The 25,756-nt window shown below is 41.0% G+C and overlaps 2 protein-coding genes across 4 annotated transcripts in view; both read left to right on the forward strand.

Annotated features, from left to right (window-relative positions):
* The first annotated feature begins 1,064 nt into the window (after window positions 1-1,064).
* ARHGAP11A (Rho GTPase activating protein 11A) lies at window positions 1,065-14,645 on the forward strand. Of its 2 annotated transcripts, XM_063331811.1 has the most exons (12): window positions 1,065-1,355; window positions 3,905-3,975; window positions 4,296-4,392; window positions 4,939-5,189; window positions 5,709-5,869; window positions 5,977-6,123; window positions 7,845-7,919; window positions 8,562-8,729; window positions 10,056-10,191; window positions 10,538-10,646; window positions 11,435-11,582; window positions 11,991-14,645. In XM_063331811.1, the coding sequence occupies exons 1-12, from the start codon at window positions 1,224-1,226 to the stop codon at window positions 13,574-13,576; spliced, it is 3,081 nt and encodes a 1,026-aa protein (XP_063187881.1). In that variant the 5' UTR covers window positions 1,065-1,223; the 3' UTR covers window positions 13,577-14,645. The 2 variants fall into 2 exon arrangements, with proteins under 2 accessions (XP_063187881.1, XP_063187883.1); XM_063331813.1 differs by lacking the exon at window positions 7,845-7,919 and having other exon boundaries at window positions 1,066-1,355.
* A 1,946-nt stretch (window positions 14,646-16,591) lies between these two features.
* Window positions 16,592-25,756, forward strand: part of SCG5 (secretogranin V) — a 31,585-nt gene continuing 22,420 nt past the window's right edge. The window contains exons 1-2 of one of the 2 annotated variants that reach the window (XM_063331814.1): window positions 16,592-16,867; window positions 18,134-18,366. In XM_063331814.1, coding sequence (XP_063187884.1) covers window positions 16,830-16,867; window positions 18,134-18,366 — 271 coding nt within the window. In that variant the 5' untranslated portion in view covers window positions 16,592-16,829. Of the gene's footprint in view, window positions 16,868-17,228; window positions 17,479-18,133; window positions 18,367-25,756 lie in introns of those variants that run through there. The other variant, XM_063331815.1, reaches the window with a different exon arrangement.

Below are 25,756 nucleotides of genomic sequence, written 5' to 3' on the forward strand. Positions count from 1 at the left end.
TAGAGCTACTACCAGAGCACGTCTAAAGGAAAAGCTGGAAAGCTTATTTTTGCTGCAGCACTCATTTATGACTGTACACAGAAAGACTGCATTTCATTAATTTGGCTGTTGTTTTACACTGGAAGAGTTACCTCTGGAATAGAAACTTTTAAAATAAACTAAAATGCAGTTCTTCATATAACAAATTAGTGCAAAACCCCAAATGACCCTCCTGGAAAAGGTGTATGAGAACATAGTATGGAATAGGTAAGCAAACCCAAATTTAGAAAGTACAAACAAACCTGGTGCTAATGGCTTAACTGCCACTTAAATTGTGGTTTTGTCTACAGAAAATAATGAATCATCCAAGACGGATCTGCACAGGCCAAAGCCAATGCAGGAGAAAGTAATATCACTGACTAAAGCAGATGAGAGGATCCTTCGGTGTTCGGGTTTTTCCTCTATCCCAATATACACCACCATTACCATCAAGTAAGGTACTGTAAGGATGTAAGGACATCGTGTATTTACTCCTCCTTGAAAAATTCAGTTTACTCACAGAACCGCGGCGGCTTACTATTTTTAACTGAAATTTATTCTCAAAAGAACAGACAAATACTTATTTTTCAAGGCAACAACCGACCAAAACAGCTCGGTTGTGTTACCCAAACGTCGGTCAACACCGGCCTGACGCTGGCTGGGGACGAAGGGAAGGAAACGTGGCGGTGCTCCCGCCTTTGAGGGCCCTCCCCCGCTCGCTGCGCCTCTCGTTCCGTCCCGCCTGCGGGCCCGCTCCGTCTCCCGCCCCCAGACACCGGCGCAGCCCCGGCAACGCTCGGCAGCCCCCGGCCATCAACCCCAGCAACCCCCCACGCCAGGCAGGCGGCGGGCAGGGCTCTTAAGTAGCCATCGCCATTGCCTGAAGGCGCCGCGCGGAGCCCGGCGAGGCTGAGGGGCGGCGCAGGATTCAGGCGCTGCCCGGGGCAGCCCCGTCTGACCGTTGTGCGGCTGGGGCCTGATTTCGAACGGCAGAGCGGCCCAATCAGGGGCGCGGGCGGGGAAGGGCGCTGGGTTTGAGCCAGGCGGTAACCGGCGGCGGGGCAGCGCGGCAGGGCCTGGCCCGGTGGCGGGAGGTGACGATGTCGCCGGGCAGAGTCTGAGAGGCGGCGGGGGGCTAGGGAGAGAGGCGGGGGTAGGCGGTGGGCGGCTAGGGAGAGAGGTGGGGGTAGGCGGCGGGCGCTGGGATGGCGGAGCAGAGGCGGCGGCTGGTGCGGCTGGCGGTGCTGGAGGAGCTCCGGGCCTCCTACGGGATTAAGGTGAAGAGCGGGAGCTGCCTAGCGCCGGCGGCCAAGCAGCCCGGAGCGGCGGCCGCGGAGGTAAGGGGTTGGGGGGGCGGTAACGCTGCGGTGCTCACGGAGGGCAGCCGGGCTCCGTCGGGCCGGGGTAGCGCGGCGGCTGCCGCTGCGGGAGCAAGGGTTGCACAGGCCCCGGGAGCTGCTCTTCCACCCCCGGCCAGGCCGGGTGGCCACCGGCACCGGCAGCAGTGCCGTTACCGCAACGCTGTTCCCCTGCCAGCCCCTGGGGGAAACGTCTTAATCCCCACAATGGGGAAAGTCGGTGTTTTTCCCCCTTTTTCCTCAGAAAGCGAATGGTGCAGGCGGCCGTCAGGACACAGCCGTGTTGTGATTTAGTGAGATAATGGTTCAGTGATGCTGCCTTTCCCCCCCCGCCCGTTTAGGACCTGAATGTTGCCAGCCAGAGCAGATGGTGAAGGAGGCGTCTTCCTCTTTTTCTTAGTGTAGTTGATACTCTCTCTAACGCGTACCTCTGGTCTATGTGAGAGCTTTTTACGCTTTACTGTGCTTGATGTCACTCTCTATGGAATTTAAGTCTTAGTCATTGTATTATTTCTTGGAATCTGTAGCTAGCTTGTAGTTTCTAAAAGCTTTATGTCTTTTATTTTACTTGATTCCTTAGACTTTTGGTTTGAAGAGCATTATTTACGTGCTTTCTTAGTGTAAGACACGACTATGGGTATTTTGGTACAGATAGATCTGGCCTTGATTTGCCTGTGCTATGAGGAATTAAATCTGTACTGTTATCTTAAATACCTACTGTGCATTCACTGAAGAAAAAGTGCGTTTTCTGTCCCAGGACTTTAATTTAAAACTAAAGTATCATAATAGATGCTAGTTTATACATCACTGAAATCTATTTCTGGACACTGATCTTCTGGTAGACTCTAATATATAAAGCATGGAACACTTTCAAGTCCTAAACAAGATCCCTGTGCAACTGATACGGCACAGAACTGAGCATTCTCAGAATGAGCTTTCTGTAAGGCTGAGAATATATTACAAAATGCTGCAGTGACCCTTGGTCAATATAAGCCAAAGAAGTTTTGAAAACTCATGCTTGAGTTGGGTTGTTTGCAAAGGGAGGGAACAAAAGTAAAGTCAGAATTAGTTTCTTCCCCCTTGTCAATATCAAGCATCTTGTTCTAGACTTTTTTTTTTTCCATTTGAAGGGAAAGTAATAAGAACTGTGAATAATAGATGTATGTCATAATAAAATATGTTTATATAGCTGTATAGTGCTTAAATTTTATACAAGGGAGAAAACGTGTATTTAATTAACAACTGAGCAAGGTAGGAAAAGGTATAGAATAACATTATTTTTTTATGCTGGGGGAATTCTGTTTCTATTTTAAGGGACCAGACATAACTTTATTTTAAGAACTTAAATCATGACTTCTGATATTTCAAACAAAACCTAGTTAAGCGAGGATATTGGTTATGAATTTTAAATGTTGAATTGCAAGCCACTGGAATTCTCTATTACATAATCTTGTAAATACAGAAAAATATTATATCTTGGTGTTAATTTTCTTTTTGTACTTTTAGTAGCACCTGGAATACAATGACAAATGTGTGTTGCTTCTCTTTTCTTATCATGTTATGCTTGTTTTCTGTAGGACAGATAGGCCGAAGGTGGCCAAATGGCTTGGTTATTGATTAACTATTTTATCAACATGGTCAGCACTTTGAATTTCAGGTATAAATGACCAAGAGTTTGCATTCGCCTCTGATAACAAGCCAGTCCCTCCCCCAGTCCTCTTGTGATTGGGGGAGGGCCTGGCTTGCATGTTCTGTAAATATAAATAGAAAAGCGGTGGAGCAAAGAAATGAAAGTGCAAGTTGTTACATGGAAATAGGGGCTTTTATAACTGAAACAACTGTGCAGTAACCTCAGATAAACAATTTAGAAAAAACGCTGTTGGTGAGCATCAGTAGTAATGACTGAAGAAATTGCTTGTTTCCTAATATGTAACAGATGCTCTGATGCCTTGCTATAAGGCAATGGATTTATAACAGTTTCCTAGATAGAAATGCTAAATATGAGAGTTCAGAACGGTTTTCCAGACTATTCTGTTGAGTCTAATCCTCCCTGAAACAGCAATCTTGAGTGCCTCAGATGAAGAAAACACTTTAAAAAAGCAAACAAACAAAAAAAAACAACCCAAAAGTTACTTCACGTATGTTGTGTTGATTTTAAGAAAAACTTAAGGGTGACTTAGTCAATTTGAAAAGGTAAGATGAGATTCCAGAGCAGTGTGTTTAATATCCTTACTGATTTGGTGGCCTTACGGGAAAGCTGACTCCTTGTAAAATAGGTGCAAAAACATAGTGCAGAAAATTCTATTCTTTAACAGTAATCTAGGGTGTTACCTGTAACTAGAATCAGCAGAGGCTCAGATATCTAGAGTTGATAATGCTTTTCCTGGCGATACCTCTTATCTGAAAGACTTTGTTTTTTGTCTTAACTACCCTTCTGTTTGTGCTTTGTGGACTACGTGCTTTTCTGTAATATGTAGTTGGTAATCCTATCAACTTTTGTATAATATTAACTGAATTTTGTATTTTAGGGTAAAATCTTTGGAGTATCTTTTCACGCATTGCCACAATCACTTGTGCCAGAATATGGTTATATTCCAAGGTAAATTACACTGTATATTTAGTTTTACTCTTACTTTTCTTTTTATAGTATTAAACTCTTGTCAGAAGAGGGAACGTAATATTTGTTCCAGGTCTGCTAAAGCTTCTGGGGGATATAAGAATAGTTTCAGTTGGGGAAGGAGGTATGCAGAAGTGAGATGGGGAATTCAGAGCCACAGCTATCGTTCAGTTGTATTTCTTTATACTACTTGTAATCTTGGAGAACTATCCTATATATTATCTATTTATAATGAAATAGTTTTTCTGGAAAAAACGAGCTTTATTCTGAATGTCAGAATTATGTTGCTGTTCTTTCCTCAGCTTTCTTGTTGATACTTGTGAATATTTGGAAGAACATGTTCATACAGAGGGACTCTTCAGAAAGTCTGGATCTCTTGTTCGTTTAAAAGCCTTAAAGGTATTCTCTAAACCCTCTTTTTTTTTTTTTTTTTTTTAATGAGCTGCATTTCACTTGATCATCTGCATGTTTTAGGTTTTGGACTCTTTTCAGTCATATTTGAGTTCCAATATTGGACATAGACTGGTAACGTTACCTACTGTAGAAATGAGAGGAGATCTAGTCCAGAAACTGGCCTTGTGGTGGTGGTGTTTTGGTTTTGTCTTTTTTTTTTTTCTAGGAAATTTTTCAGCTTTCCAGACGGTGAGAATACACTTGTGACTGAACAAACTTGTTAGCAGTTATGCACATTGGATACTGTGAGGATTTTTGTTTAGCAGTGTTTTCCCAGAAGGATGTGTACCTGGGAAACGTAGATAAACGCGTGGCCTGACAACATCGCCTGTGTCTTTTTGTGTATACTGTAGTTACGTAAAACATGACAAGGCTGAAACTAAAAATGGGGAAGATACGACTGTCTTTTCTGATACAGGCCAGAGGATTAATGCCTAAACTTAGAAATCCGATGGCATGTTGAAGACTTCAGATCATGTTTCTTATCAACAGAGTAAACTGGATCAAGGTGAAAACTGCCTCTCAACTGCACTGCCGTGTGATGTTGCAGGGCTGCTTAAACAGTTCTTTAGAGAGCTGCCAGAGCCCATCCTTCCACTCCACCTGCAGGAAGGCCTTCTCAAAGCTCAGCAGCTAGGAAATGAGAAGAAAACTGCAACTGTGTTGCTGTCGTGTTTGATGGCCGACAGAACAATTGAAGCTTTGAGATACTTTTTCAACTTTCTGAGAACTGTGTCCCTAAGGTCAGTGTAAAGAGAGTGCTTGTGAACAGCTCCCAATTCCTTAACAACTTCTCTTTCCAGGCAACTGCTGTAACTTTCTGTGAGTGGCTTGTGACTTTCTTATCTGCAGTCGTTCACTAGAATTCAGTCACAGTCTTTTCTTTCATGAATTCAAAGTGTTTTCTTTATGAAACCTTATTTTGCTGGAGACTTGACTGTGTTCCATTCTTTCATAGCTGTATTCCTTGTTCTTTTTTGGAAAGCAAAAGGAGTGACTGGTAAAATAATCTAACTGATACCTTGCATTCCCCAAAACTGTACAGGGTCTATAACCTCTTGATTTCAATAACGTAGTTGTGAGGTTATCTAGCCTGGGGTGCATGTCTACATATTAATCTCGCTGTGTGAGCACTCAAGTGAATGACTGTGTTTTATTTTTTTTCCAACTGCATTTTGTCTTATTTGGTCTTTTCTCTCTCCACTGTTTATGTCCTGATATTTTGCGTAAAAAACCAACAAATAAACCCTTTTCTTGTTAAGATCCAATGAAAACAAAATGGATAGCAGTAATCTGGCAGTGATTTTTGCTCCCAACCTCTTGCACTCGAGTGAAAATGAAAAGATGTCAACCAGTACAGAAAAAAAAATTCGCTTGCAAGCCGCTGTTGTGCAAACACTTATTGATCAAGCAGCAGAAATCGGTAAGGTGATAAATGTTTATCAAAATGCCTTGTTGTACATATTTGTCTATATCTTTTCTTTTCAACTTTAAGTAACTAAAAAAATAAATATTTCTCAACTAATTCAGGACAAGTACCAGCATTTATCTTGGAAAAGATTCCTGCAATGTTAGGTGTTGATACCTTTCAATCTACTCCCTCACTGTGGGGCCACGAAGACAGTGAAAATGAGTCTCCCAGTGAATGTAAGAAGAGGAGGCACCGAAGTGTTGGGGGTAGGTATGTTGTGTGAAAGTTTCAGTAACTAAAATAGAATTATTTTGAGACTTCAGATATGCTGATCCTAAGCACTTTTTTCTTCCACAAGCAGAATAGATGCCTTTGAAATTTGTTGTGTTGATTTGCGAAATCTATATAAGACTTCAGTGATCACATCACTTTGTTGTGTATTACTCTGAGTTTATTCTAATGTGTCTCCTGTCTACTGAAGAAGCTATTTTGCTCATGTTCGGATTTGTGAAGCCGGATTAATGTTCCAGCTTTTTGTTGAGTCAACTTCAGATCACTGATAAAGTAAAGATTTATATTTTTTTTGCTAGTTTTGAAATTGTACTTGGACCCTCAAAGATATCGTATACTTTGACAGGTCAGATCACGAGAACGCAAGGATATAAATGGCATGTGTGTTTTGAATTAGAGTAACTAATTTGTATGTTAAAGTGTAACTCTGAATTGGATATTATTGGATAACATGTGCTCTGATCATGGATCTGTTTGGGTTAGGTTTTTTCAGTTCCTATTCAATAGGGTGGTTTGGGGTTTTTTTGCCAAATGTGGGCAATCAAATGGTATATTCTCTGTTCTTCTGCATTGTCTTTGAGGAAATACTATGGAATACGTATACTTGACTTGATTGAAATCCACTATAACATTCAGATTGTATGCATTGCTATAAAAGTATGAGTATGTATTTAGCTCATGGACTCGGCATGTTAAACCTAACACAATTGAATTTAAGGCTTTATTATTGTATATGTTTAGCTAAGGCATGGGGCTTTTTTGTGTAATATACTTTTCCACTCTGAAGAAGGGAGATCATCCTGGAATTGCAAAGTGATAAATGTTTATGAAAGTTAAAATTTTGAGGAGAAACAGTTAGAATTTGTTAATTCTGTGAAATAGGTTCTAGTAGTAGGCAGCTTCTACTCTTTCTCCAGATAGAGTAAAATATAGTATTACTACACTTTATCTATTTTCAAAGATGAGTTTTTAAAAACTACCTGATACCTACCAGACACCATAAAAGAAGTACCATAGGCTTGTAGTTTGCTAAAGCTTTGTTATCAACACATGGAAATACAACTGTAGGTTGCAATAGCACTTAAAAATACTTCCATTTTACACCTTCAAAAGTAAGAAAACGAGTAAAACTTCATGCATATACTCTGCTGGGTTTAATTTTGACTTCTAAAAAAAACACAAACCAAAACACCACCCCAAAACAAAAGCACATAGTTAACAGAAAAGTTGTACGTTATTTCTTTGTAAGACCAAAATTTCATACTTCTATTCGGGCCTAACTTCAAAGCTCTAAGAGCTTTTTCAGCTTCAAGACGACTGTCCAGCAAAGTGAGAATGTCTGTGAGACTTTCTGTGAGAAAGACTTCAATGGATCCCTTGTAGGTTTGCCTACAAGAAACCAGAAGGCATTTAATTTTATAATGACCAGTAGAATTTTCTACAAGAAACTTCTGTTGTCTGTGCATGGATTTTTTTATTATTTTTTTTGGTAAGGAAAATAGAATTTTTCAGTTGTTTTGAAAGCAACAAAAACTATGTTGGTGAGAAGATCTGCACTATAGTTTTCTTCACATAAAGCATATCAGTTTAAATGGTTTATTTCTCTCTGAAAGAATACAAATTAAACTTGAATTGAAAAAGGAGCAAGACAAACTTCATATTTAAACTTGATTGCTCGGTGTGTCTTGCATTTCAGATATTGTTAGTGGAGCATTGAATAAATTTAAATCTAACAGAACACCCTCCACTACACCTCAACAAGACAGAAGCGGTAGGTATTGGTGTATTTGTACTAAATAAAGCCCATGCAGTATCTTCTGGATTTGTGAACTATATTCCACACTTTTTTTTAACTGAAGAATAAAACTTAGTTGAAGATAAGTCATTATGCTGAAGTTGTTTAAAATTTTGAATATAGATACATATTTATTGAGGATACTGCATTTACTGTAGTTCTTGGAGCAGCTACAGTCACCGCAGCCATAGGCTGTGCGATTCTAGGATTGCACAACTGAACTTGCGCTTTTTATCTAATGCACACTAAGGCTTCTGTGCAGTAGTGCAGCATTTTATCTTGGGAATGAATTTGCCAGGACTGGAATTCTATCACTCTTACTCTGTCCCTTAAACTTACAGGAGATTACTATACTTTTTTGTTTCCTCCTAATGCCTATATTTTATTTATGTGTGGTTTGGGATTTTCCTTTCTGTTACTCTAACTTGTAAAAAAACCCCAGCAAAATAGAAAAACAAACCCTAAGCTATACTGACTGCTTTGCCTGTTCAAAGTGCATGTACTTTTGCTAAGCTTTTACAACAACTTTCTTTCAGAGTTTAAAAAACAAAACTGTTTATTTTAGTAAAACTCTCAACTTTTTAAGCTGTTACTGCAAATTTGTTTTCTTAATTTCAGTCCTTTCATCAGTGACTCCAGTGGTTCTTACTCCAAGCACCAAGCGTAAACTTCCAACTGATTGCTCTCAGGGCTTGTCCAGCAAGAAGAGAAGATCTTTTAAGCATAGTTTTGCTTTTGAATTGTTACCTAGTAGTATTTTTAATAGCAGCTCGACACCAGCATCAGGTACAGTGCCTTCATTTTTTCCTTGCTACTTGAAGCGGTTTGTTTATGGCTTTTAATTTAAATGTACAGACTTTTGTTTATGTTAGGCAGTCATTGATAATCTTCACTTAACAGTGTTCCTTGCACTGCTTTCCTGTTTTGATAAATCCTGTTTATGTTCATCAGTGACTGTCATGTTACATGGATTGAGCAAGAGCAAAATTCTGTTTCTTGTTTTCTGTTACATTAATCTCTCAAATCTGCAATCCTGATGTCTCTCTTATCTTTTTCAGTCCCTCTGTATCACCTAGGTTATGCTCACATTTCTGTTTTAGCACGCAAATCCATGAAGACTGCCTATAATTCCAACCTCTTAAAACTTGTAGCTGCCTTCTGTCTCCTAAATACATAAATAGCTGGTCTTAGCTCTATGTAAAATGTAATTGTTGCTGTTATAAAGGTTCTTTCTTGAATCCGATCACCTCTTGTTTTCTCTAGTTGCTAATTAATCTCAAAATTCTATATAAAAAGTTTTATTTTTGTTTGACAGTGTTTTAATACTACTTCATTCCACTAAAGTGCTTCCAACTGTCAGGCTCTTCTACAAATCCTAGTTTATTTTTGTTTGGTTCCTTAATGTGCTGCCAACTGAAGTTAGCCAATTTAGAAATTTCTTTTTACTCTATATTTGTTTTGCCTGAAGATGATTTCTGCCCCACCCCCCCTCCCCCCCCTCAGTCGAGTGGTATAAAACTTCTTGCTTTTGTTTATTAAATCACAGAATGGTTTGGGTTGGAAGGGACCTTAAAGATCATCTAGTTCCAATCCCCCTGCCGTGGGCAGGGACACCTCTCCATAAAATTCTTGTTTCTATGGATAAGCAAACCAAAGCCGTGACATTTTCTAAAGACAATAGTAATGCATCTGTTTCATAAAAAAGTTTAGTAGTAGAATAACAACTCTTTCATTTATTGCTGCTTTAACTGTTCTGGCTAGGTATGTAAAAAAGCACACTGCAAATAAATTAGATTCAGTCTTAATATTTTCTTACTAAGCTCTTAAATTTGAGGAACTGATCTGATGATAGCAATAGGAAAACTTAATTGAGGTAGTAATATAAGTAGCATGCAATTGATTACAATCCGGACACTTCTATGGATGCTACAAGCAACAGCTTAATATTAAATGGAAGTGGAAGTCAAAGTAATTTCAAGCCAGCATTCCACAAAATATGCAAACAAATCTGTGCTGTTTAAAAGCCTATTCTTGATTGTATTAACTGTTAAGTCTTTATCTGAAAAAATTTGACTGTTTTAAGATTGTGTAAACATCATTTTGTTCCTGTAGTTCAGTTTGAAGCAAGCCCTTGTGTGTCTCTTGAGTCATCGCAAACCTCACTGTCTCCTTCAACTGGTGGTGAAACTCATCTGTCTAGTACAGGGAACAGAAGAAGTAAAAGACATGCAAGCAAAAAATTATACAGGTAATCTGCCTTACCTCTCAAAAACTAATTTGAAAAGGTCGGTCTAGACCCCTTGATGAATGACGTATAAAATCTCAACCTGTCTTTAAAATGATCTTTTTTGCTGTTCAAAATATACCAAAATTTTATAGTAACCTTAAAATCATCGGATCTTCCAATGTGGCAAGGTGGAGCTCAAAACAAAATTAGATCTGGTATAGTGGTCTCCTGTGCCTATTAAAAAAGCTTGGCAAGAAGGCAATAGAAGAAGTAGAAGTACAGGAAATAACTATAAATAAATGTCAGGATGTTTTCATTGCCCTCCTAAAGAGTTTTTTGTGTCACTTCTTCCCTTCTGTCCTCCCAGGGCTGAATCAGGAAAGACAGGCTGTTTTTCTCCAAAGATTAGCCGAAAAGAAATGGTTCGTCGGTCATTACGTTTGAAATTTGGTTTGGGGAAAAGCAACAGAGAAATGGTAAGTATTCTGCCTCTAAACCAGTCTTCTTGTTACTGTGCAAACTTTAATCCTAAATTTTGTGTGTTGCCTTTCAGTGGCAGGAAAGACTTGGTATATAGTGGAGGGATCACAGCATAACTGGAGCTGCTATCAAGTACAAGAAGCCCTAGGTTTACTTTCATAGCAGTAACTGATCAGTTTGTACTGGGTTCGCCTGGGATGGGGCAAGAGGCTGGGGGAGGGGACAGCTGACCTGAATTGACCAAGGAACTATTCCATGCAATATAATGTCATGCTTATCAATAAAACTGGGATGAGGGGAGTTTTTGCAAAGTAGCCACTGCTCAGGGGCTGGCTGGGCATCCATCTGTTTGCTGTGACTACGCATCGCTTTTGCATCCCTTGTGAGTTAGAGTTGTGTGTTTGTGGGTTTGTTTGTTGTGATGTGTTCCCCCCCCCTGCCCCCCCCCTCCTTTTGCCTCTTCAATTGTCTCTTATCCTGCTGGGGAGTGAGTAAGCATCTGGACAGGAGCTTACCTGCCAGCTGCGGTCAAAACACCACACTTGTGATCAGTAGGTCTCACAGTTCCTGAAATTCAGATATGATAGAGCCTGTGCGCAGAATCACTATGTTCAGAACGTGGTAAAGCCCACCTTACTGCAGGTGGGTTTTTTCCCTACCTAGGTCTACAGAGAATTGAGGGTAGTGGCTGATTTGCATAGCCTTTTCCTGCAGGTTCCTCTGTGAATAAGATTCCAGATGAAAAGTTTATATGAAAGCAATTAACACCTTTTGTTTGTTCAAGAATATTGTATCAGGATGTGCGGCTGGCAATAGATCTGCAAATATTGGAAGGCGTCTTGCGAGTCAACAAGGTTTGGAAAGCAGAACTGAATGTGTGAAGAGAGATGTACTCTTCAGCCCATGTGTCAATGAAAAATTCCCTAAGAAAGGTAAGTATCTAACAACATAATAGATGGGGAAAACTTTTGCTTTTGTAAAGCAAAAGTAACTTTATGGATAAAGGTATAAAAGCAATTGGATTAAAAGTGCTTCTAGATAGTATGAGTAAAGTTACTTGAAAGTTAATGGCTCCTGGGGAAAAAGAATTGGTTTAGGAGAGGCTTGTTGTGTTTCTAGCATATTTTAGTAGTTCTCTTTTGTTAGTTAAACAACATGAGATGCGTGATTTCAGTTCCTAATATTATGACTTTTCACATCTCTGAAACTTAAGGGAGTAACGGCATCTTTAAATTCAGTGCTGTATTGATAATTAGGGGGGGGTTAGCAAGAATTTTGCCTAGAATGATCACTAAAATTCGCAAGATATTATTCTTAAACACTGTGATGTTTATTTTAAGGTTCAAAGAACGTGAGCAAGTCAGAAGAAAACTTGCTAACTCCAAAATGTCAGGATAAAGTAGTACACCGAATGTCATGGTATAGTCCTACTGTTACACATTCTCAGGCGATCAGCAGGAATGAGGGAATTCTGCCAGGACACTCTGAAACAGGAATCGGTTCTTCAGAATCTGTTTTGATATTTGGAAAGCCACCTGTTGTTCCAGATGAATTCAAATCCACAACTGTAAGCAAACAGGACAAGAGTTTAGAACTTTTGCTTTGCGAAGAGGGAAATAATTCAACTGCAGAAACATTACTGAGAGTTAAGCAAGCCTTCTCTGCATCTGGAAGTAATCTTCACAATTTGATAGGTGATACAAAATCTTCCTTCTCAGATGTAGCAGGCGAAACATTAAATGAAACTCTGTGTCTCAAAGGGCTAAGCCCAGAGAAAGAATTGTCAGCTGAAGAAGTTTCTGAAAATCTAGCAAATACAAAATCCGGAGAGCCGCAGCAATTTAGTCAATCTTACGCTATTGATAAACAGCAATCAAAAAAAGATGAAATTAAAATTGTGGAGAAAAAAAACTTCAAAACGTCTATTAAGATTGAACTTCAGGTCCCAAAACCAGATATAAAAAATGTAACAGAACTTCCTGTGCCTCAAGTACTGCCCAGGGAAGACAAGTTGAGTGTTCAGAACAGTTCGTCAAAAGATGACTTATACAAATCGGATTCCTTCGGAAGAAAAGAGGAAATAGAATTAACACACTCGAAACCAGCTGAAAACTGCATGGTACAATGCTGTAATTTGGAAGAAGATACCGTTAAACTTTCTGCGGCAGGACAGCTTCCTACTTTGCAGTTGCCTAAATCACAAAATGAAGTAGGCAACCAATACTTGCAAGCTGAAAATTCTGATAAAACTTTAACTACAACATCAACTGTTTCTGAACATGGGAAGGTTTCTGACCACATACAATGGTTCAACAAGCTTTCATTAAATGATCCAAGTTCTGCAAGCAAAACTAAACTACCTCTTAAGTTTCAACGTACTCCTGTTAGACAGTCTGTAAGAAGAATTAATTCCTTGTTGGAGGCTAACAGACGATCTGTAAGCTCTCAGCTCCTTAAAGCAAGTGATGTTGGTTCACCACTTGTTAAATCTTCGAGCTACGATTCTGCACTATTCTCCTGCACAGAAAAGCCCTCAAAGAATTCCATGGCTTTGCCACTCAGGAGTGAAAGTGCATGTGACCAAGTTTCTATGTCTCGCAAGCAGCTAGAATTAAGATCCAAATCATGTTGCAGGCTGTTAAATCCACCAGAGAAGCCTGATGTTTCTGTCAGAACTGCTGGAATCCATGAACAGAAAGCAACTGTTCCTCCATCAAAGTCTGTTCTAGAAGATCTAACCAATCATGAAACAGTGAAATCCGGCGTAAAAGTTAATGCACATATAAATATCCCAGGTGCTGCCCCAGAAAAATCTTCAATCACAAGAAGTGCTTCAGGAAAAGAAAGAATTCGTTATAGAGGCTCTCCAAAGAATCCAATAGCTACAGTGAAACTGCTACGAACTGCAAAACCAGTAGACTTATAAGATCAAATATGATGGCTAAATGGGCTTATTGTAACTTGGTTAACCTTCGGAAAATCTAAATTCGTATGATTTTTTTTTTAGCTCTAATTATTTTTGTGTTTTGATTTATTTTTTTTTAGCTGTATGAGTCATGGACTTGTACAAATAACAATTTATGTTGAGGTTTTCTTCATTTACCGAAACTTTTGTAAATGCTAGTCAGTTCATCCAAATTAATTTGACTTCTAAAACAAAAATAACCCGTTTTTAGAAATGTTTGTGTTAGATCTCATATTTGATTATCTCAGCTTCTAAAAACACACTGTGTTCTCCCAAAACAGTTTTTGCAGTATTTAGACTAAGTACCAAGGGGTTTTTTTAAATAATAAAAATCTCAGACATTTAGAAGTAACAGCCATTTGAAAGAAAATATCTTGATGCTGAGTATTGATAGTTAAATTTATTTACTACTTAGTTTTAAGTGTATTTTAGCACTACTTTGATATTTAAGTTGGACCTTACACCAGCTGTACTTCTTTTGAGACTATGTTTTTTATTTCTATTGGAGTAAATTGGGAGCGTATTTTCCTTGTTGAGTAGGTAAATTAATTAGATTTTGGCATGTACGCGCACGCTGGACAGCTATTAGAACACATAGAAGGCAAATGTGCAGTTTATTCAAGAAGTGAAAAGTCTTAAAACTTAGTCCAGTGATGTGTTCTGTAATAGGTACCAAGTATTTTAAGTTGTAAGCAGTAAAATGTTTTATCTTAATATGAAAGGATGGGTTTAACTTATTTTTAGAGCAATAGTATAGCGTTAACTAGATGGTGCGGAAGCAGGTTTTAGATGCTGATAATGTTGCAAGAGACGAATGTGAGAAGCCATAGTTTGTTAAAAGTTGATTTGCACAAGCAAATGTTTACAGCTTTTGGAATTAAAACTGTTTGTCTGTCATCAGTTGTAAAACTATTTAAGAGTAAACACTTGAAACTGTTCATTAGCTTTCTGTATGTGCGAATTGCTTATTGGCAAAATGTAAGACCTGAAAGCACTGGTTACTTTTGGTTTTAATAAAACCATTGGTTTTGTCCCCTTTCTGAGCCCATTCTTCTATACTGACTTAGAAATTTAGATTATGTTGTCATATGCAAACTGTGGACATCAAAAATGAGTAAGTCTGAAGCCGGAAGTGATTCTCTTCTGCTTCTCCCTTTTGTTCATCTTAGATACATGTTGGTGATTCTTACAAGTAGCAAAAATCATAGAATCATAGAATCATAGGGTTGGAAGGGACCTCTGGAGATCATCTAGTCCAACCCCCCTGCCAGAGCAGGGTCACCTAGAGCAGGTTACACAGGAACACGTCCAGGTGGGTTTTGAATGTCTCCAGAGATGGAGACTCCACCACCTCTCTGGGCAGCCTGTTCCCGTGCTCTGCCACCCTCAGGGTAAAGAAGTTCCTCCTCATGTTTAGGTGGAACTTCCTATGTTCCAGTTTGTGCCCATTGCCTCTTGTCCTGTCCCCGGGCACCACTGAAAAGAGCCTCGCCCCATCGTCCTGACACCCACCCTTTAAGTATTTATAAGCGTTGATAAGGTCACCCCTCAGACGTCTTTTTTCCAGACTGAAGAGACCCAAATCCCTCAGCCTTTCCTCATAAGAGAGGTGTTCCAGTCCCCTAATCATCCTCGTAGCCCTCCGCTGCACCCTTTCCAGCAGTTCCCCGTCCCTCTTGAACCGGGGAGCCCAGAAAAAGGTGTGGTGCAACATAATTTAGCAGCAGTAGAATTCTAAAGCTCTTGAGTGACATGTTACTGAAAGGAATAGCTCTGCTTGCTTTCTGGTGGAGGCCTCCTGCCCCCATCAGCCCAGCTCAGCTGCCTCGCTCTTGCTATGTTATTGTTAAGATCTAACATTAGGGAAACAGCCTGGAGAGGATCTTAACAGCAAGCAATCCTTTGGTGTTGTGGTTAAGTATTGGAAGCTTCAGTTTCATGAAATATGGGAACCAACATAACAGTTCACCACCATCCAAAGAGGAGGCTGCCTCTCCTCTCAGCTACGTGCTGCTGCCATAGGCTGAACGTGGGCACCAGAGCACCACGTTTTGTATCATTTCACCGAGGTAAGTATGGCTCAGCAAAGCAACTGCCAGCTGTCATAGCTGATGCAAGGAGGTGGGAGATGGAAATAGGACAGAAGGAGAAAAAAGGGAACGTCACAAGGAAGAAAATGGGATGACTCCTGTAACAGTGAGCTCTCACATCAATTCCTGTTTGAAAGAGCAACACTTAAGACTTTTTTTTTTTCTGCTAACATGTACAAAATATTTTGAATGCTAAGGTAGCTTTGACAATGTGTCATGGCTGGAGCAGTAAACTATTTTTGATCATCAATGCAAGCTGGTCTTGAACCAGCAGACTCAAGTGTTGGAAAAAGATAGTTTGGTAGGGGCCTGACAAACCAACCCCTGAACACCAGGAAAGATTGTCAAAGTTGTAGGCTGTTTTTAGAGGTTTTACAGAACAATTTAAGCATGCATCCGTTTATGTGAAATTGGTGATGTTTTGGAGAAGGATTAGAAACACTAGGTGCCAACAGAGGTCCTTACTGGCTACTCCTGCAATGTACCAGAGACCAGCAAAAGGACAGTAATCTACATTTGAAAGCATAGTTCATGGATCTGTGGTTTATGGGGCATAATCTCAGAGCTTTTCTGTAGGCAGCTATCCTAAAACGGAACATCTCACGTTCATGTCAGTAGCAGTGAAGATGTTACAAAAAACAGCTTTCAGAAATGACCGTTTGGCCAAGTGCTATTAAATGACAGGCTTCATTTAGCAGGATCCTTCCATAGCTGTCTTTTTGTTAATATCTGCTACGGATGATGTCCACAGATTTGCTTAACCTGGAGCCCTTTGCCTGCAAGAGCCTGGAGACAGTTGCCACGTTGTTACCTTGCAACCCCGCAGCTGGCTGATACTGTCGCTCCCCAAGTAAACCGCTGATCGTATTCCGGGGAGAGAAACTGCAGCGGGAAAACGGACGGAATCTCATTTCTGTCACCGCTAATCCGTCAGCAACCTTCAGTTCATTTTTAGACCGTTGTGTTTAGCTGAAAAGCCAAATATCGGCTATCCTTCCCCCCACCGAGCTTCGTGTCATCGCGACGGGACAAACCCGCGCAGGAAGCGCAGGGCCGCGGCAGGCACCTGCGAGAAGCTGCGGTGGGGGGTGGGGGGGGCGAAGGGCCGCGGCTGCGCACGGAGGATGCGCGGCCGCGGAGGCGCCGCAGCCGGGAGCGGGAGGTGAGCGCTGGGGGGTCTCGGTGGGGCGGTGGAACTGCCCTGGCCGCCGGGGGAAGGGACGGGGGGGTCACGGTCCAGCTTTGCGGGGATGCGGGCGGCGGGCGCCGCTCGTCTGCAGGTTAACGGGGAGTATTTTGTAGAAAGCGGGTTCTTTTTTTGGGTTTTTTTTGTTTTTTTTTTTTTGTGTGTGTTTTTTTTTTCGTTTTTCCCCTCTTAAACGGGAAAAATGCGGCTGGCGTCATGCGCAGCTCTCTCCGGAGGAGGCTGATGGAGCGGAGGTGGGGGTGGGGGGCGGCGGAGCCGGGGGCGGGGAATGTTTCCGGCATTGGGTTGGGGAGGTGGGGGGGGGGGGGGCGGATTTCAGCCATTTTTGCCTCAAAGCCGTTCTCAGGTGCCTTGCGCGGGGCGGCTGCAGCATCTTTAAACGCCTGGCGTGGAGGAATCGGGCAGCTGCCTGTGTTTTAAGGAAGACAAGGGGGATTTGAGGGTTTTTTATTTATTTATTTATCCAAGGGATCGGAAGGTATTTTAGTTATTCTGTGATATGTGAGGGGGGAAGAAGCTTTCAGAAACAAGCGTTCTGGTTAAAATTCAGCATCTTAAAGAGGACAGTAAGTGGTGTTTGTTGGGGTTTTTTTGGTTTGTTTGTTTTTTTTTTCTTCTTCTTTTTCCTAATTAAACTGCCCCGTGCAGCCGTTTAGCGGAAGGTACTCAAGGAAGCAAATGAAACCTCTTTGCTTCAGGTGGGGAAGATGATGCGTGTAGAATAGGAAGCCTCTTGTCTTAAGCGACATATAAAATACGCAGGTTGTTCGGCAGTTCCTAATGATTCATTTTTCAGGCAGTGGCAAGAACAGAGCTTGGAAATACAGTTCTTGGCTAAATAATGCTTTGCTGTTATCCCCGAGCTTTATAAATTAGCATCATAAATGTACGGGGGGAGGGGAAACATATTCTCATTAATTTAAGCAGTGGGGCCATTTTGTTTGCAGTGACTGTGAATGGATGTTATGGACAAATGCAAATCAGAAAATTGATTTCTGCAGTTTGCTACTTTTTTTTTTATTTTTTTTTAAGAGAACAGTCTATCCACCCTATTTCCCCTGCTTCCCCTCCCTCCCCCCCGCCCAAGTTCTCAGCTGCCCCCAGAAGCTGTGGTAGTAACCTGTGATATGCAGTAGTAAGAGCAGAGATTATTTCTAGCATGCGTGCTGGACTTTTTTTCCCCACTCTCATTTATAATCAAATTCTTTTCTTTTTTCACAGGATACAAGCAGCTGCCAGAATGACGACGACTTTGCTTTATAACATGCTATTTCTGCTGGCGTTTGGATTGGCTTCAGCTTTTAGCCACAGCCCTAGGACCCCTGACAGGGTTTCTGAAGCAGATATTCAGAGGCTCCTCCATGGGGTTATGGAGCAATTGGGCATTGCCAGACCCCGGGTAGAATATCCAGCGCACCAGGCTATGAATCTAGTTGGTCCACAGAGCATTGAAGGTAGCTAATCTCTACTTTGGGTTATGATGAATTTATTAGTACCCTTTGGTAATAATTATTGTTCTGCATATACGTGCAGAATATCCTGAGCTTAAAATCGTGGACTTCTTCACCATGTTGTTACCTGATTTTTGTTTTAAAATCATCATCCATCTCATACCTTCCATAACGTAATTATTTTGACTTAAGTAGTGTTTTGTTTTTTTTAATGTACAGGCTTTGTAGAAAAAGTCATGTTGTCTTAGAAGTGTCTGGTCTCTAGTACCTCAAAACAACGGGTTTGATAAATTCTCCCCAATAGTGTGCATAAATATATCGCATATATTTTTCACATGAGACAAATGTGAGCTATAGAGCCCAAATCTCATGGGTTTTTTGAAACGTTTGCAGACCAGAAGAGATCAAACGTTTGCGGTGTCATGCGAGATAAAGGGAGAAGCGTTATTCAGGGGGTTCTTCCTGCGTGCTGCAGCCCCCCGTGCAGCCCTCGCTGGGGCAGGATCAGTGCTGGGCGCGCAGGGGTGGAAGGGACATGGGTGCTCCTCTACCCCCATCCACAAGTAGCACCTCAGCACTGGGCCGCTGTGATGAATGATCTGGGCTCAGGTTCAGTTTTTTGGCCAGTACTTCTGGTGTCGCTCTGTGTGAGATTTTTGCTTGGAATCAGTCTTTCATAACTGTGCAAACAACCCGAAAAATCTGGCTCAAATGGATGATGTTGCAGTGTATTGCTATTTGAATTGTAATAAACTAACTTTTATTTTGGGGCTACAGCAAAAGGTTGAAGGACTGCAACTCCAAATATTATAGTTTATGTGCAAACATCGAAATGGGGCACAAACTCTCAAACCTCTCAGAATTAAACCAACTTGACACAGCATAGCAAGTCTTCCCAGTTCATAAGTCTGTGCCCTTTATTTTGCCCCTATTTGAATCTACAGGCTGTCCTAGCCAGAGAGATACAATTGCCTCAATGGAGGATAAGGAGAGGTTTAAAGCTGAACAGGCATTTCTACCAGGTAACTGCAGACCTAAGTTTATATATTTGCTAAAGAAACTGTGATGGACATATACTTTTCTGCAAACTTAAATGTCAGAGATTGGGTTTAAGGACTAAAACTTTGTCTGTGTCCTTTCCTCCTCCTTTATGAGTCTTTTTATGTAGAGAAACTGTGACAGACTGGTAGAAGCGAGTAAGTTTACTCTCCATCTCCCTCTTTTCCCCAGAATATAGTTCTTTTAAACCTTAGAAAAGATAAGCAAATCTGGATCTATGACAAATATTTCTTCTCAGCTGTTTGCCATTAGATTCTAATTACAATGTTAGCAAAACCAGATTAAGAATCTCTTCTTTTAAGTGACTTTTTTTGGTGTGTTTTGGGTTTTTTGGGGGGGGAGAGTGGGGCCGGGATCTTACACCCGTATTTTGTGAAATTCCATCATGGGATGTAGAAACAGAATTTCCTCAGAGGAGGAAGCTCCAACCTCTGCTCTGCTAAACAGACCCGCAGGACTTTCTGGAAGAAGAAATGTTTCTGATGGTGGTGAGCTCTCACAGCTTGCTTGTGTCTCAGATACTTCTCGGCCAGCGTGCAAGGAGGTGAACTGAGCGGTGCAAGAAACGGTGTTGCAGGGTGTCATATTTAAGCAAAAAAAACCCCTGTGCCTGTAGCACAGGTGTCAGCTGACAGGAGTATTGAGGAGGATGGAGAGAGGACTGGTGATTGATGTCCCCGGTGGTATCCACATGAACAATAGGTAATTTATGGTTGAGCTATAGGAAGAATAACTGCATGTAGTTTTAGAGTGCATCCATACAAGGTTTCAGATTCTGAAGGATTCACCTATGGGCTTTCCACAACATAGTTACCCTGTTATCACTTGCCAGTGATTCTGTGTGCAAGTGCTCAAAAAAATCCCGCAAGGTAATAGAGGGGAAAACTAAGGGGGAAGGGAAGAAAGAGGTTTAACAATAATTGGCATATGTCACAGAAAAATAGGCTTTTCATCCTAAATACCGTCATGGAAAAGTGGTAATTGACTAATTACTCTCCTGAGGCACTCTCTTCATTGGGATTTTTTGCCTGAAAGTAGTGGAGAGCAGAATTGAGTATGAAACTCTTACTATTTATGAGAAAATCTGAACTGCCAGGAGTGTGGACTTCCAGCCATTTTTCAGAGCGTAGGTTGCAGTGACCGGTGTAGACGGTATAAAACCTGGGTCATCCTATGCCACCATCCTCATCATCAACGCACTGACTGTTCTGGAGTGCATCTCTTTCTCATTTTGACCAAGTAACGCATCTCAGCATAAAAAAAACCCAACAAACAAACAAACAAAAAAAAAACCCCAAAAAACCCTTCATCAAAAAGAGCTTAATAAATTTAGTATGTTCCTACAGAAAATTGTTTTACTTCACAAAATGTTTTTGTCAGAAATTGCCCCAGCAGCATAGATCTGCAGCAGTGTCGGTAGCTGCGGATGCCATCACCTTCACCCGAGCCAGGATTTCAGAAGTACCACTGATTTTCAAAAGGCCAGATTTCACCCATTACATGTGTACACTTGCAAATGAGGTGCTGTCAGGAAAAATTAATTTCTGTGGCTTTGGAATTTGGAAACAAATTTAGGCTGCCATAATATAGACAAGTTTATACTAGCAGCCTGATTATGATGAAATGTTTGCGAATTTGAGTGATTATTATAATAACTTTTTCCAGCTGAATAAGATCTTAATAATTTTATATGTAACAAAAATACTATTGCTGTTAGTTCGTAAGCAGATTTCCTAATTATGCCCATTTTCCATCTCAGCTATCTACATTTTTTCCAGTGTTAATCATCATATTTTGACTTTAAAATGCTAGAAACCAGAGGGTGGATGTGTTGCAAGGAGCTGTACATGGTCTTTCTCCCCTGGTCCTTTCTTAAACAAAGCTTAAGGCTGCCTTGGCTGGGGTAAGCGAAGTCACAAACTTGCCCTGTACTAAAGACAACTAAAAGATGGACACTTTTCAGAAAATACATTCACCGGCGTGTGTTCTCTTTCCTGAGTGACCAGATAGTTTTCTTGTTGATGGATAGGGGAAAAAAAAAAAAAAGTGCAGCTTGTTAATTGAAAGTTACTGCCTTTTCTTATGTTGAAATCTATAAATACATGGGGTTTGTTTTCCTTCGTCCCTTTGCGTTTATGAATTTACCTGTTACCTCAGGTCAAGCTGCTAAAACAGGAGCAGAGTCTAGAAAACGCCTGACAAAGAGTTTAGCATACCAAGAGATTACTGTGAAGATGGAGCTGTGTGTAATCCAAGGAGAGCTGGGAGGTCCAGGGGCCTGGGATCGCGGTGGGAGCCTCCTGGGGAGGGTGGCTTCTCCTCCGCCCCGACCCGCAGGGAGGTGGGGAGGCGGCGTCAGCTCTGCTCCTTTGCTAGGGCTCTGCTAGCTGAGTGGGAGCCGTTCACAAGATAAATAATGTCCCAAAAAAATGGGAGTGCGTTGGCTGATCCCCTGTACTTGTGTAGCGCGGGTGGTGCGTGGCGTGTCAGCAGCCGAACGGGTCCCACGTCATGAGCGTCAAGCGAAGACGTTTTTAACACCTGAGGTGGTAGCTCAGGAGCAGCTGGTTTTTGCTGACCGCTGAATAGGTTTTCTTTCTGCACACCCCCCAATTCCTACAAGTAATAAACCCATATTGACTGCTTTAATGTCTCTAACAATATTCACGCTCCTTCATAATTTTTCTTTTCAGAAACCTCTATTGGAGTCACTTAGCAGTATCTATAAAAAGAGGGGAAAAAACATAGAAAAGCAAAATAGGAGTTTTTAATAAGTAGCTGTGTTTCTGTAGTTACTGTTCAGGTTTCTCACTAGAATACTGTACAAGCACTGACGGGCTATGTTCAAGTTTTCTATAGACAAGAAGGGGGCTTTATCTACATTAATAGAGGACAAAAGAGTAACATAAAGAAATGCCTTCAGCATTTCCAAAACATGAAGTTATTTTTTCTGCCGGTCAGGGAGTTATGAAGTAAGAGACCACATGCTTTTTTTTTTTTTTTTTTCCCTTTCCTTGCATGCTTACAAGTTTGTGCCAATATTTAAGGGTTTTTTTTGGGGGGGCGAGGGGAAGACAATGTGTATAATGCAGTTTTTAGGACTGTTATACCATACATAGGAGAGAGTAAAATCTCACTGAAACACACGGGGGCACCAGTAGCCCAGCTCGGGCAGTTTATAGCACTTAACTTCGTCATGGGAAATGTGAAGTCCTGTTTTCATTTTGCAAATATGCAATTTTCTTGCATTTTCATTGCCGCCTGTACAATTCAGTACAACAAAAATTCTGTTTGTTGGGGTTGTTTGTGGTTTGTTTGTTTGTGTTTGATTCTGCTGGTTTGGTTTTTTTCCTTAAAAACACTTCAAACAAGATGATGGTTGATAAAGGTGCTGGCATGACAGCCCAGTCTGAAGCTTTCAATCTGCAAAAGAGGCATCATGCTGTCAACCTCAGTGACAACATTAAGTGATGTCTCTTAAATCCCAGTTGTTTGTAGGAATAAGAAAATAGGATGTCTCTTTGGGAGGCTTTTGAGTCTTCTGCAGAGACTGCGTACAGCTACTGAGGAAAGGCTGGGGTTTATTTGTTTATTTTGAAAGGAAATAAATACTTGTTTATTGTTTTAGAAAAAGGTAGTTGCTGTTTGCCTGATTGAGATGGTAAAACTCAAGTCTGGAGCACTATGCTAATATTTCTACTAAAAACTGGTAGTTAATGACTTGTTAGCAGAGACTCTGTACAAATAGCACTTTGCATGAAATCTACTGTCTGCAAAATTGTGCAGATTACTCATGCATGTTAATAATATCTATTTTGTTTACATTTTCCTAATAAGAAAACTAAGACAGACCGTGCTGGATTACCTTGCTGTCTGGCCTGTAACATATCTGCAAGACCACTACTTATTTCCTGCAAGGACAGTAAAATCTTCTCATTAGTAAGTTGCCAAAACTTTTGCTTAGGAATGCGCCCAGTGAAACCAGCGCAGAAACGACCTTCGCACTGGTTTGCTTTTAGGCTACTGTGTGCTTCTACCCAAATATATTTGGACTTCCTTGGGCGACTGGAAGCGATAACCGTTGACACAGAGGAGTATGATATCTGGGGATCAGCGAACATGGCAATGCGATGGCCGCGTCCTCTTTGCTCCAGTTGACATCCCCTGGGCCAGCATCTGGTGGTAGCAGTGCAGGCGTCCCTGGGCTGGCAGCGTGCCACTGGGCCGGCCACAGCCAATTCTGCTTCGGGGCCACTTTGTAGTGTGAATTTAGTGCAAAGAGACCACACAATCATTTGGGATTTGGATTATTGTATCTGCTGCATAGAGAAAGTCCTGCTGCAGTTGAGACATCATAAAGTTACACTCACATTGGAACTGCTTTTGCTTGAAGCACACATGACTTTAATCAAACGCTGCGTTATGGGCCTGACATTTAACAAACAAAATCAAATCCCAACATCACTCTGCTAGTCTCTGCTTTCAGGGTGGGTTTTTTTGGTTTGTTGTTTTGTTTTTTTTTTAAATTGCTGAAATAGCCCAGGAAATATGATTTCAAAATTTAATACGGACATCTCAAATTTGTAACATAAAATGAAAATAGTAAAGCTACACTTTTTTATACATTAATATGCTAGACATCTGGATTTGTATAGATCTGACTAAAAATACCTATAATTTTCTTTGTATTTTATTCCCCAAATTGTAATGTCAAACGTAACCAGAATTTGAGTATCAGGCAGTGGTGCATGTCGTAAGAGAGGCGATTTAGAATGCTAATTCCTGAATTTAAAAGCTAATGACAGTGCCAAGTGACACTGCCAAATAACAGCAGTAGTTTACAGTGGATTTTCTTTAAGTGATATGGCACAGCTCGGTGAAGAAATAGGAGGTAAAACAATTATACATGTAACTCCACAAACAAGAAAATAATGAGGTGGTATGACTTTATTTGTTCTTTAATAAAGACCAGCGTTTGAATATTTGGCCCATAATATCCTTGCTTCTGTATAGATTTATAAGCCATGTCAAGCAGTGAATAATACGACAGCAAAGTTGTGTTTGTATTGCTACGTGGAGGTGGTATTGAGGTATTTGAGGGTGGTGAGGCACTGGCACAGGTTGCCCAGGGAAGCTGTGAATGCCCCATCCCTGGAAGTGTTCAAGGCCAGGCTGGATGGGGCTTTGAGCAGCCTGGTCTAGTGGGAGATGTCCCTGCCCATGGCAGGGGGGGTTGGAACTAGATGATCTTTAAGGTCCCTTCCAACCCAAACCATTCTGTGATTCTGTTACCTCAATGTGTTTGACAGCTTTCCCCCTTGAGGAGCAAGGGCAGGATCTGGCGAAGGCTGTGGGTCTTACCACTGTGGGCTCTGCCACTTTGGAGTTCCGGGACCTGCTCTTCCTTGCCCCCTGTGCCGCAGGAGGTGTGCAGGCACTGCTCCTGTCTACTTGCTGAGTCTGGGGAGAGGCAGGGAAAATTCTCAGAACTAGTCCATTCAGCAGAGAAGTCAGCCAATGGGGAGCACAAGGAGAAAAGTGTGTTAATCCCTGTTTCTCTCTAGATCTTTGTTATTTGCCTGTGGGTCAGACTACGGGACCTGTTTAGATTTGAGGCTTTGAACCTTTTATTGAAACAATGTGCATACAGCAGTCCTCTTCTCATGGCTGCAGGAGGGAGTGCAGGTGTCACATCCCTCTTCTGAGCAACAAAGAGGATAACGTGACTCTTATCTCTTAAAACCTCCCACTAACCACTGTTACGTGGCATAGACTACTGCTGCTGTTCCTAAAGTCATCTTTAAAAGATGCCACCAAAGGACAAAGCAGTTTGAGATGGGACTCTTTCAGGGAAGAAAGGTGGCAAGTTTGTAAGGATTTAGAATTATGAAGATTGTCACATACCTAGAGGCAATTAATCAATTAGAATGGGATTTGTACCCACAATTATTTTTTCGTACATGGTACTAGAGGGAAGTAATCCAAAAAGAGAGGTAAGAAACCTGAGGAGGAGAGGGAATATGATAGTTTCTGTGTTGTCTGATGCTTTATAGTACTTCTGTTTTCTAATGTTGGCAGATGGTATATAGAAATTTAATATGAAACTGTAAAATTTTATCTAGCAATGGAATATGGTCCATTAGTATTTAAAAATCTGCCAGTGAAGATTGACCAAATTTTGGTGAGCTCTTGTTTTCAAAGATTTTTTTTCCCTGCTTGTCTTTCACATGTATAAAATAAATCCTTGGGCACATTAATTAGGATTTATACCTTTTTGTAATTGTTCTCAAAATCGTGTGTGTTTCCCTTGCTCCCATCTGAATTTTAAATTAAC

Source organism: Chroicocephalus ridibundus, chromosome 4 (genome assembly GCF_963924245.1).
Source record: "Chroicocephalus ridibundus chromosome 4, bChrRid1.1, whole genome shotgun sequence".
Lineage (NCBI taxonomy): Eukaryota > Metazoa > Chordata > Aves > Charadriiformes > Laridae > Chroicocephalus > Chroicocephalus ridibundus.